The sequence below is a fragment of the Acipenser ruthenus genome, chromosome 1 (assembly GCF_902713425.1).
Source record: "Acipenser ruthenus chromosome 1, fAciRut3.2 maternal haplotype, whole genome shotgun sequence".
Lineage (NCBI taxonomy): Eukaryota > Metazoa > Chordata > Actinopteri > Acipenseriformes > Acipenseridae > Acipenser > Acipenser ruthenus.
Window position 1 is genome coordinate 29,430,225 of NC_081189.1, and position 12,623 is coordinate 29,442,847.

Below are 12,623 nucleotides of genomic sequence, written 5' to 3' on the forward strand. Positions count from 1 at the left end.
TGTGTATGACTATCAGTAAAGTATCTGATTTTTTTTTTTTTCTAACAACTTATAACACTTTAAAATGTACACTCCACAATAATGTCTTCAGTATTGCTGCTCATGGACAGCACTTTGGCGCATACATTTTAAAGTGTTATAAGTTGTTAGAAAGGATGTTAACAATGAAAGTGAAAATATCAGATACTTTACTGAGAGTCATACCAACACATTAGGATCTGTGTCAGGATGTTAACAATGAAAGAGAAAAAATCAGATACTTTACTGATGCAGTTGGACTAACACATTAGGCCATATACCAACACATTAGACCATATAACAACACATTAGACCATATACCAACATTTTCTACAATCTACGATAGTTGCTCTTAAAACAAGAAACGTAGTGTTATTTACAAGTAAGGTGTTGTATTTTTTTCCTTCAGTGAAAAATCATGCAGAAGAAGCTTATGCTACATCAGCAACCCCTGCTGCTTGTTGAGAAAGCGACACTGCTTCCCCACTGCCACAGGCATGCCCTCCTTCCTCCAGCACAGTCGCTGTGTCACTTCAGCATCCACCTGTATCACTGGCTGTGCCTCGCCCAGCTGTAATACCCGACAGCATGGCTACACCACAAGTATTTGCTGAAGTCGAGAGCCTTCTCCCTCTTTCTTTCAACAAGAGAAAGAAAAGGTAATATAACATAAATAAACAGATTAATGTGATATTGGAACATTCCATAATTTAAGTATTCTCAAGTTCATTCCAAAGGCTTAATGCAGAATTAAATTAATTCTGAATTAAGTAAATACCTTTTTATGGTTTCATTAAATTTACATTTGTGTATCAATTTTGCAATGTTGGCCATATTTTGTATCTTATTATTCTTCTACCTTTCCCCCAAAGATACAGTGTGACAGCAGAGGAGATCAGGAAAAGGATAGGTCCACCTGAGAATGTGTCAGCCAATTCCCTGGTTGCATATCTAAGGGTAGAGAAAAATAAAAAGAGTGAGCTTAAAAAGAAGATTGAAGAGACAGTTGGCATTAGTCCTGGCCCAACAACCACTGTAACTTCCCTGTGTTCCAAACTGACTGAGGGTACATTAGTAAATGTCCAGTGCAATGTCAACACACTAAAACATATCAATTAGTAGTATAACACATGGTACAATATACAGACCACTGCATTCAACAGCTTCAAAATACCTTATCTTAATAGTGTAGTGTGGGTAGCCTTGTTTTTAAAACCTAACAATCTAATTATATGTTTCCATTCTAAGTTGTCTTGCATTCAGGCACCAGCTTAAGTCAAATGTAACATGCAAACAGTAAACATTATATTTATCATTAAATAAATCCATTATTTGTGAATATAGAAAATGTAATGTCAGTCTTATTGTACGTTAAAAGTTGATTGTTACAATAATAGTAACACTTTTCTGTCTTCAGGAGAAGCCTGCGATTTAGGTGTGGGCATCGGCAAGTTGGCAGTAAGGATGATTCCTTTTGACAGGATCGCAGTTTTGGAGGGCTCGATCACAACCAAAGATGTTGCCATTGGAAAGCTTCATGAATTTAAGTATGTTTCTTTACTGTTTTACACTAGTGATGAAAAACGCAGGTGTACTGTAACCAAAACGTTAAATTACATCAAATCTGTAACAAAAAATACACTATGAATATGAAATATAGAAAAAGTAAAATCAGACCAAAATATTTCCTAGGTACAAAACAATAAAGTTAGAAAGAGGGGTCAACCAGAGAAAGATATGATTGCAATCAAATGTGCAAAATTGTAAAAATAAAGTCAACAGAAGACTTAATTAAACTATATATTTTACCTCTCCAGTTTTTTATGCATGGCACTCATTTTGTGGAAGCACAATTATATCATATTAAATACAGAAGGCAGGATTTGCACTCTGCCTTTACCCGCTATGCCACTTGTGAGCCACAAATTATTATTTTTAAAGTGTAAAGGTACACATTAAAACTTCTAAATAGACTTGCAGATTTTCTCAAGGTGATTTTTTCCGCTGGTCATCTCAATATTTTTTTGTTTTTATTTACATACCATTACAAGATAAAATGTTAGGAGCTAAAAACAATCCTCATTAAATATTGGGTAAAATCAGTGTCTGAGGCTAAAAGCAGCTTACATAAAACCACATGCCTGGTTTATTGAGTATTGCAGTACTAATTGTATTATTCATTATTTAAAAAAAGAAGAAAAAAAAAAAAAAATATATATATATATATATATATATATAATTTTTTTTTATTTCTCGATGGCATCAAGAATACAACAGACCAAATTAATGAAAGTGCTACGGACTTTGACATGGCTACTCATGGACTGGGCTTTCAAATGCTTGATGTTTACAGTTCTGTACTTCAAAAATGTGCCGATTCCCAGATAGAAAAACTGCAGAATGTGTAGTTTTAGATGACACTGAAAATAAGGCATCCTTTGCATATATGTTCATTATTTTAAAAAAGGGCTTGTTCAAAACATTAAGAACATTTCTAAGCAAAGAAAACCTAAAATAGCATTTTACGTAAGGCATTTTCTTTTCTATACAACCTCTTAAATATATATTTAAAAATGTACCATAAACATACATAAATAAAGGTACTGTACAACATCTCATATTTATAGTTTCTTGTTTTATTTGTTTATGATTTAAATATTAGCAGTATTGAAATGTAAAACTGCACATACATGCTTCAACAGACTGATACAGAGCAATACAAAGTACTGGACCCAATTGTGGAAAAAAGTGCTGTACAGAAGAACCCTCCTCCCCACTTCTCAGCTCTAATGACCCCCTGACATGTTCCCCCTTTGAAAGAAATTCAGTTCAGGCTTAGATTTTTATGTTAACAATTTGCTTTTACACTACTCGCTACTTAAAGATTGCACTTTCTATTTACTACAAATCATATTTTTACAACTTCTTTACAAAGTGTTACAATAATGCACATTTAAGTGTTATTTAAGTAATCTGATTAAGAGAGAAAAGGGAGACATACCATATCAAATATCGACCAACTTGGCCAGAATACAATCATCAGCAATTAGAACTATGCAACATATATTTTATTTTTGATAACATGCTGCTTCAAGTAAGAGTGAAATAGCTATTTCACTCTTACTTGAAGAGACCTTTGAGGTCCTTAACAGTTGTAATTAACCTCTATACTTTGTCCAGTTTTGTGTGCATTCTGTAATTCAAAAATAAAGGCGTGGGCTCATAACAGCACACGTTCAGCTCGATTTTAGTATCCGATTCTTTGCTCTGCTACCAATTATTCTTTTTCTAAAGGAACAGACTTTGAATTTGGAATCAGGTCTATGGGTATATAAAGCTTGATTAAGGGGTTCTTTGAGCTGATATGAATGCATGTCTATAGCATGGCTTCTTGCTCTTTCAATGCGTTTTCTGTAAGCATGCAGCCTTATAATTTTTATTTTATTGCTGGCCATGCTATACTGTCCAAATGCTAGTTGGTGTGCACGTTTTACTACAGCATTCAACTCTGGAGATTCCTTATAATCACTGCTGTCACACCACTCCTTTAAGTCTGAAATCATCTTCTTTACACACAACTGTTTATTGTGTGATTGACAATTTGCTGTGGTATTCACAAAGCAGTCAGTTACCTCTTGGTTAGGGTTCTGTGTACCAATTAACTCAGAAAGTCTTAGACAGACACATATTTCTCCAAGACTATTGGCAAGACAGGTACACTGTTGGTTTTGCACATGTACTACTCCAAAACTACCAGCACAATGTACAATTAAATGTTTTCCATCCCACTCATAGCAATGCTGTTCAGTTAGTGAACTGGCTAATTCTTTTCGAATTCCATCAATATCAATCCCCTGTTCTTTGCACATCATTTTTGCAAACTCAATATGCTTGCACAAATTACCCCTTTCAGAAACGGCGCATTCACATGTCCTGCTAATTAAATCCATAGCATAACATTTTGCTTTATCTGCTTCTGAAGGCACTGTGCAATGGCCACCTGATTTGTAAACAAAATTATTTTGAAGGCCTTTGTTCTTCATACGTAATGCAGATTCTGCAGTATCCTGTGTTTTGGAATCAGAAATCCTCTGAGCACCATGAAGACCTTCCAGATACCTGCACCATATACAAGACAGAATACAATTAGTAGAGCAGTATTCTATTATTCACATGCTAAAAAAAGTTATGGGTTGTGTAAATTATATACATGACAAAAATGCATTTACCTGTGGTACACTATCTCCTTATTTGTACAGATACTGAAATAAATGTACACAACAACTTTATGTTCTAGAAAATTACAAATATAAAGTATAATGTATTTATTTTTTGAAATCCAACACTCATTTGCAACACTAGACCACATAAAAATGCTAGTATTGGAAATGTTACACAAACCTCTAGTAAGTGACCACCTTGGTATTAAGTAGTAGAAGTAGTTCATCAACTCGTCTGTTTGCATAGCCATGAAGAAACTGATACTTCATGCTGAAAAAAAATCTATGGGAAAAAAAGAAAAGCAAAAGCAATTTTTTTTTTTTTTTTTTTATTTAGTATCACCAATTTTTTTCCCTTTATCAGCAATTCAACTTGGCTGACCGCAACAACTCCCCGCCTCCTCAGGAGGGATGAGACAAAACATGCGCCCTCCGATACGAGCACTGTCAAAGCCATATGCTATTTTTCGCACTACAAGCCCAGAGCTCCCACCCCCTAGCAAACACATCGTTTGGAGGAGTCGATGCAGCTAGAAATGCCAACGCCTTGAACCTGCAGGCGCCAGGTCAATTATGCGCCACCCTCTCAGAACTCCTGGCCAAAGCTGGCAATGGCATAGGCAGGATTCGAGACAAGTCTGTCTCTTGCCTATAGTGCTGCAACTTATGTTTTTGTTTTAATCACTATTTTTACATAATGCATACCTCTCAACAAGGTTGTTCGTTTCACTGTCTTGGTGGTAAACTCTCCGTCCAAAATTGGCCCACATGTCTGCATTTCGAAACCAATGGTCCTGTAGATACTGTGAAATTACTGAACTGCCAGTTTATCTGTCTGTTTTGACAATCACTTCCTTTGACATCTTTTCAAACTCGGCAGCCTAAAATGAATGAAAATAAATAAAAAAAATGTTAACAGAAAGACATGCATACCAAATAATTTTTTTTCAAAAAATACACGTTTGTCAATATACAAATTCTATTACAAAGATCGGTAGTATAATTATGGTAAATGGATTATCCATGAATGAGCAACAGTATGTCATTATTGTGGTGAGAAGGAAATTAAAAAACAAACTTTGAACTCATCAATAAAGATCAGCACCTTATGACGTTTGCTAACGTGGAAGAAAGAAAGAAAAAGAAACTTACTGTACTGCATTGTTTTAAGGCAATCATAGACCTAATCACTTCATTTTTTGCAGACAGATTCTGACTGCATCCTCCATCACGTCGGACAATCCATCTGTGTACCGCCTTTAAAAAACTAAAAACTAAACGTTGATAATTATCACTGTCTAAGTCTGTGTTAGAAAGTACTATAGCACATGGTCTGTTTTTTGTTTGCTTTCAAAATTGTAACTATTGTACACTGATTTTTTAAAACGTATTGTATATTAGTTTTGAATTTGCTATGTATCATGGATTGTGTAAATTACATAATAAAAATGATCATTATAATAAATCAAGTATAATCAAATCTAAGTATGAAGACGCATGTAAAATGCAATTGGAATGAACAGTTTTCTGACTCTGCTACTTTGTTTCACTTTTGTTAGATCACATTAAGGAACAATGTTTTCATTTTTTATCAATCAGATTGTCATTCAATTCCCTTCCTGTAACCTTCAGACTTAGGAGATACCAAATTTCTACCATAAAATCTTTTTTTATTTTATAATGCACACAAGTTTGCATTCTGTCATTTTGCCAAAAGCTGGTCTGGGAGGAGGCAGATATTTTTCTGAATATATAAGGCAGGGGTAGACACCCCTGGTCCTGGAGTGCCACAGACCAGTGATTCCCAACCCTGGTCCTGGAGGACCCCCTAACCTGCTGGTTTTTGTTCCAACCGAGCTTGCAATTACTTAATCGAACTAATAATTTGCCTAATCAGAGCCTTTTAATTCTGTTAAACAGTTGGGGTTCCAAGTTAGGTGTAAAATTGTATAAGGAACTTGAATTCTCCAACTTTTTATAAGTTACATGATTTGAAAAGTCCAGTTTAAACTATTGCTTAAATTAAGGGTTCAATTAAGTAATTGAGAGCTCGTTGGAACAAAAACCAGCAGGGTAGGTGGTCCTCCAGGACCAGGGTTGGGAACCACTGCCACAAACACTTCAGTTTTTTGTTTACCCCAAGACCCTTAATAAATTCATTGACTCATTGATTAGCTTAATTTATCAGAATTACCATTTGTTCCAGGGATTTAATAATTGATGATTAAGAGATACCTACAAACTCTGCAGGATTGTGGCACTCCAGGACCAGGGTCGCCTACCCCTGATATAAGGCTTTAAGACCTTGTATATGAATTCTACATTATGGATATAAATACCCACTCTCAAGTACTTTTATACTAAGTGCAATTGAAATCAGTAGGTTATCTATAGATATATTTAAATAATTAGTCATTGAGGGTCGATTGCACTGTACCAGTTAGTCCACTTGATTCATCTAACTAGTGCAGGACTGGCTAACCCTGGTCCTTGAGAGCCACAGGGTCTTCTGGTTTTTGTTTTAACCGAGCCCTTGATAACTTAATTGACATTATTAATTGGTCTTAATTGGTCAAAATTCCCATGGGTGCCAGTTGATTAGTGTTTGATGATTTAGAGAGACCTATAAAACCTGCAGGATTGTGGCTCTCCAGTACCAGGGTTGGCCACCCCTGAACTAGTGGAATGAGGAGGTTTAGTCCATGTGCTTGGACTACAGTTAGTACTGTACACCTCTATCCTGAAAAATTTGCGGCCGCCCCAAAAGGTTAGCATTGAAATTCTGTTCAATATTTTTCCATGCCATTTTACGTAATACAACATTCTCGTCTTCTTTGCTGGTGCTGTAAGCTTTGTTAATGTAGTTTTTAATTAGGTGTACTAAATACATCTTTTCCTCTATGGAAAATTTTGGAACTCTTTTAGATGACATTTATTCTACTGAGGGTTTTAAACTGTTAAAAGTTTGATGTGACTTATCTTCTGCATTGCTTCTGATATTGGTCCACATGGGCGGTCTAACGTGTTCTGCATGTTCACATCAGCTGAACCAATTCACATGATTAACTATTTGGTTTTGGTACGGTGCAATCAGGTCTAATTTGCAGCATTTGCTAGACTGCATTTTAGTCCACTTGGTATGGACCAAAGTCATTGCTACACTGCAATCAACCCGGAATGACCCCTAACTGAAAGTGGTTTTGGTTTTTTACCTGAAGTACATGGAACCAGCACAGCAACACCTTTGCATAAGGAAACACTGTGTGTACTGCATTGATTTCTTTCATGTCCCTATCTACCATGACACATCTGCAAAGGGAAATATAAAAAGGAAGTAATACTTAATCTGTCTATCACTTCGTAAATTAAGAAAGCTGATTGTACCGCTACAAGGCTGCCAAATCGGGTAGCGTGAGATGGGTGGGATGGTTGATTGCTGCCATACTTGTAGTTTTACTGGATGGACTGCTAATTTTTTTAATTTTTTTTTTTTTTAAACAAAATTCTACATAATAAGATAACTATATAAACCAGATTAAACTCAGTTTTAAATTAAACCCTATATTGGCATTATGTTGTTTCAAATATCACATTTTTATATCAAACGACACATTACCACCCGAAACATTCTACAGTATAAGCTGTAAATTATGCAATCATGAAATATCATTGCCATGTAAATTACTCATCTTAATCTGTTTATCCTTTGCATTTCATACATAAACTTCAACTATGAATTTTAAAACATATCTTGGCTGAAACTCTCCAACAGCTTGCTGAACTTTTTTCAGACAGTGACAAGATGTCACTGGATTCCTCACTCACAATAAAAAATGCTACAGGTATTCCTCGGCCTTGGTTGCTCTTCACTAGCACAGCATAAAATGCAAAACCATACTGAGTTGCGCCCATGTGTAGAATTGTTGCTCACAAATGTAAAAGAAACGTACGCTCCACATCTATTGGCACGAGTTATTGAAGGTGCTCCTGAGGATTTACCTTTTGGTTTATTGGACCTTTCACATTGCCACTGAAAGTGATTTTCCCCTCTTTTTTTGATAGCTACAAATGTGCCAGTTCCATTCTCCTTAAGACATGTCAAGTGATTTTGCATAAAATCCTCTCTTGAACCTCGTTTTACAATATGTATCGTTCTCTGCACACGTGCGTCAGACTCCTTGCGCAGAGAGTCTTCAAGTGATGAGATCCAGAAATGTTCCATTATCTCACTAAAAGGAAGAAAATAAAAAGTTAAACAACTTCTCAGTGATGTGTGTCATTCCGTAACAAATCACTCAGAAAAGTTGGATTTCGACCCACATTTAAAGGAACCTTCTCACGTACATCATCAATTCACCTCCTAAGAATAAAACATAGAGAACAGCCTTATGCAAACATTAACACAGTGCCCATCAAATGCCACCAGACACATGTGCCCATTATAAACCAGCCTGCCAGGCATGTGCCCAATTTAAACACCCAATATAAACCAGCCTACCAGGCATGTGCCCAATATAAACCAGCCTACCAGGCATGTGCCCATTATAAACCAGCCTGCCAGGCATGTGCCCATTATAAACCAGCCTGCCAGGCATGTGCCCATTATAAACCAGCCTGCCAGGCATGTGCCCATTATAAACCAGCCTGCCAGGCATGTGCCCATTATAAACCAGCCTGCCAGACATGTGACCATTATAAACCAGCCTGCCAGGCATGTGCCCAATATAAACCAGTCTTCCAGACATGTGCCCAATATAAACCAGCCTGCCAGGCATGTGCCCAATATAAACCCGCCTGCCAGGCATGTGCCTATTATAAACCAGCCTGCCAGGCAAGTGCCCATTATAAACCAGCCTGCCAGGCAAATGTCCATTATAAACCAGCCTGCCAGGCATGTGCCCAATATAAACCCGCCTGCCAGGCATGTGCCTATTATAAACCAGCCTGCCAGGCAAGTGCCCATTATAAACCAGCCTGCCAGGCAAATGTCCATTATAAACCAGCCTGCCAGGCATGTGCCCAATATAAACCAGCCTGCCAGGCATGTGCCCAATATAAACCAGCCTGCCAGGCATGTGCCCAATATAAACCAGCCTGTCAGGCATGTGCCCAATATAAACCAGCCTGCCAGGCATGTGCCCAATATAAACCAGCCTGCCAGGCATGTGCCCAATATAAACCAGCCTGCCAGGCATGTGCCCAACATAAACCAGCCTGCCAGGCATGTGCCCAATATAAACCAGCCTGCCAGGCATGTGCCCATTATAAACCAGCCTGCCAGGCATGTGCCCATTATAAACCAGCCTGCCAGGCATGTGCCCATTATAAACCAGCCTGCCAGGCATGTGCCCATTATAAACCAGCCTGCCAGACATGTGACCATTATAAACCAGCCTGCCAGGCATGTGCCCAATATAAACCAGTCTTCCAGACATGTGCCCAATATAAACCAGCCTGCCAGGCATGTGCCCAATATAAACCCGCCTGCCAGGCATGTGCCTATTATAAACCAGCCTGCCAGGCAAGTGCCCATTATAAACCAGCCTGCCAGGCAAATGTCCATTATAAACCAGCCTGCCAGGCATGTGCCCAATATAAACCCGCCTGCCAGGCATGTGCCTATTATAAACCAGCCTGCCAGGCAAGTGCCCATTATAAACCAGCCTGCCAGGCAAATGTCCATTATAAACCAGCCTGCCAGGCATGTGCCCAATATAAACCAGCCTGCCAGGCATGTGCCCAATATAAACCAGCCTGCCAGGCATGTGCCCAATATAAACCAGCCTGTCAGGCATGTGCCCAATATAAACCAGCCTGCCAGGCATGTGCCCAATATAAACCAGCCTGCCAGGCATGTGCCCAATATAAACCAGCCTGCCAGGCATGTGCCCAACATAAACCAGCCTGCCAGGCATGTGCCCAACATAAACCAGCCTGCCAGGCATGTGCCCAATATAAACCAGCCTGCCAGGCATGTGCCCAATATAAACCAGCCAATGTAAACCAGCCAATGTAAACCTGCCTTCCAGGCCTCTGTGTTTTAACTACAGTAGTCTTACCAGCTGGTAAATTAATAATTTAGTTTAGAGTAACCAACCTTGTTATTCTGTTACCAATATTTGCTTAAGACATAGGACATTAGCATAACTTCAGCTGACATGCCTGGTAAGTTTATTATATTTTGTATTATCATTTTTAACAGCAAAGCAATTATAAATTATGTGTAACTGAATGTTGTGGATCACTGTGAACAACTTGCACACACAGTACAGCATAAATACTATGCTGCACATAAAGTGAATAATTAAAATATACGTTTGAACAACAAAACGAGACAAAGGTAGAGATTAAGCATCACTAAAATTTGAAATGATAGCTACACTTTAAAAAAAAAAACGTTATATAATACAACTTAACAGAAGAAGATATTCATATTTAAGGCGTAACTCAACATTTTTTAATGCCTTTGTGTGCATACGTTCTGCTAAAAACGGTGTATTTTGAGAAGATGAATAAAACATCCTACCTTTTTCATTCCAAATCTGTTCTGCTGCAAAACCTTGGCGCGCAGTTTTCAGTTTGAATGTGAGGGCGTGGAAACAGGCAGCTTTTGCCCCTAGAAGGCGTGTTTCCTTTGTGATGTAACTGAGGAGGCGGGTTTTCGCAGAGAGCTGTTTTATTATCTGCCTAATAGGCAGACCTGCCTGCCAGTCGAAGTTCGGGGCAAACTTCTCCCCTCTGCTAGCGGGACACTCTGAACTCCACACATAAACCTGACGAATTGACGATACCCCCTGGCGACTTGGAGGGGCAAGTAAGCAAAAATATGTGGATTGTGTTCAAAATAAAAACTCAGTATTCCTGAGGTCAAACAACTCCATTTGTTAATTGTACTAGTATTGCTAAAGGGACAAGGCCAGGTGGAACAGGGATATGCAGTTCTGGTAATAATACAATGAAACCACCACTGCAAACTTTAAAAAATTATGACTTTGCCTTCAGTAGTTAATTAAATAATCTTCCCAGCGTTTCAGTATGTTTAACCACTTCACACCATGACGTATGTATGCTTTGTTTATTTCCAGGTAACTCGCTTTATGTTGCTACAACGGTGTTGCTACGGGAAGACTGAGGCTGCTTCTGGCGTTTAAATTTCAGACAGGATAGAACTGAAGTAACTTTTTTAAATGATTGATGTCAGCGAACGTGTACTCGACAGGATCTTATCTTTGTTAAGTACTGTACTGTGCCACAAGCATTAGACAGAAGTGACACAACACGTTTACGAAGAATGAATGTATTGTTTTTTTCTGTACAGATCGTGGTATACCAAATAAATAAAGCAAGCGGTGGGTGAGGCGCCCTGCGTAATTTTAACGGTCACTGTGTGTCAGTTGCAGCGTACTGGTGGGGCGCGCCTCTTATGAAAGTTTTTTTTAAAGGATAGAACATTTTAAATAAATACATAAAATGACAGTTGACGATGACTGTAGGACTTGTAGAACCAGATAAATTATGTTTGAAACTGCAGTGAACTGAGCCGAAATGGCGGCATCCAACTACGTGATATATATATCAGCTGGCTCTTTGAGCTAATATATATATATATATATATATATATATATATATATATATATATATATATATATATATATATATATATATATATATATATATATCGTGTTTTTTTTTGTCATTTGTTTTTTCTAGATTTAATTTAGCTACATATAAATGTTAACAAACACATTCTTAAAAGTTTTGACATTTTTGAAACACATGTGTTGCCTTATTTATTACATGCATGATTGATGTGAATTATTATTATTATTATTATTATTATTATTATTATTATTATTATTATTATTATTATTATTATTTTATTATTATTATTGGCATTGTATTCACGATTTGTCAGAAACCCAGAAGTGTAAAAGACTTACAAAGATTTATAGACTTTACATGTGGAATTTGTGATGCGCGTTTTCAACACTTATAAATTATATCTGGAACTACAAATTTCAAAACTTTTAAGAATGTGTTTAACATTTATGTATTTAGCTACATCTGAACTTTTTGTGGTTAAATCTAGGAAAAAAAATACGCAATTTACATTAAATCTGGAAAAAAAAACGGTAAAAATATAGTTAAATTCTAACGTTTTAAAACTAGCCTATGCGAAGTTCAGAGATTAAAAAGAGACAACGTGAAGTTCATGAGACAACAATGAAGTTCATATAAAATATACACTAACTTGTCTGTTAAAAACTTGTTTTCAGAGAAGTTTTGAAGAATTTACTTTTATATCTGCTATGTTGTATTCCTGATTTGACAAATTATTATTATTATTATTATTATTATTATTATTATTATTATTATTATTATTAT

General features: G+C 37.0%; 1 protein-coding gene and 2 long non-coding RNA genes across 9 annotated transcripts in view; 2 read left to right on the plus strand and 1 right to left on the minus strand.

Annotated features, from left to right (window-relative positions):
* Nucleotides 1-435: 435 nt before the first annotated feature.
* Nucleotides 436-5,535, plus strand: LOC117421288 (uncharacterized). Of its 3 annotated transcripts, none has more exons than XR_009328576.1 (3): nt 440-677; nt 1,436-1,565; nt 4,603-4,741. It is a non-coding gene; the product is annotated as an uncharacterized LOC117421288 (long non-coding RNA). The 3 variants fall into 3 exon arrangements; XR_009328575.1 differs by lacking the exon at nt 4,603-4,741 and adding an exon at nt 5,444-5,535 and having other exon boundaries at nt 441-677; XR_009328574.1 differs by lacking the exon at nt 4,603-4,741 and having other exon boundaries at nt 436-677; nt 1,436-1,819.
* On the minus strand, nt 2,648-10,839 carry LOC117411712 (uncharacterized). 5 transcript variants are annotated; one of them, XR_009328573.1, is made up of 5 exons: nt 10,765-10,839; nt 8,238-8,467; nt 4,944-7,547; nt 4,420-4,521; nt 2,648-4,137 (listed from the first exon to the last, which is right to left on the minus strand). XR_009328573.1 is itself a non-coding variant. In XM_059023135.1 (5 exons), exons 4-5 carry the CDS (start codon nt 4,487-4,489, stop codon nt 3,255-3,257), a joined length of 1,125 nt encoding a protein of 374 aa, XP_058879118.1. In that variant the 5' UTR covers nt 4,490-4,521; nt 4,944-5,119; nt 8,238-8,467; nt 10,765-10,839; the 3' UTR covers nt 2,648-3,254. The 5 variants fall into 5 exon arrangements, 4 of the variants coding, with proteins under 4 accessions (XP_058879118.1, XP_058879127.1, XP_058879114.1 ...); XM_059023135.1 differs by having other exon boundaries at nt 4,248-4,521; nt 4,944-5,119; XM_059023144.1 differs by lacking the exon at nt 4,420-4,521 and having other exon boundaries at nt 4,944-5,119.
* Nucleotides 10,840-10,902: 63 nt separating this feature from the next.
* Nucleotides 10,903-12,623, plus strand: part of LOC131736973 (uncharacterized) — a 2,004-nt gene continuing 283 nt past the window's right edge. The window contains exons 1-2 of the long non-coding RNA XR_009328577.1: nt 10,903-11,052; nt 11,324-11,412. This is a non-coding gene — a long non-coding RNA (uncharacterized LOC131736973). The remainder of the gene's footprint in view (nt 11,053-11,323; nt 11,413-12,623) is intronic.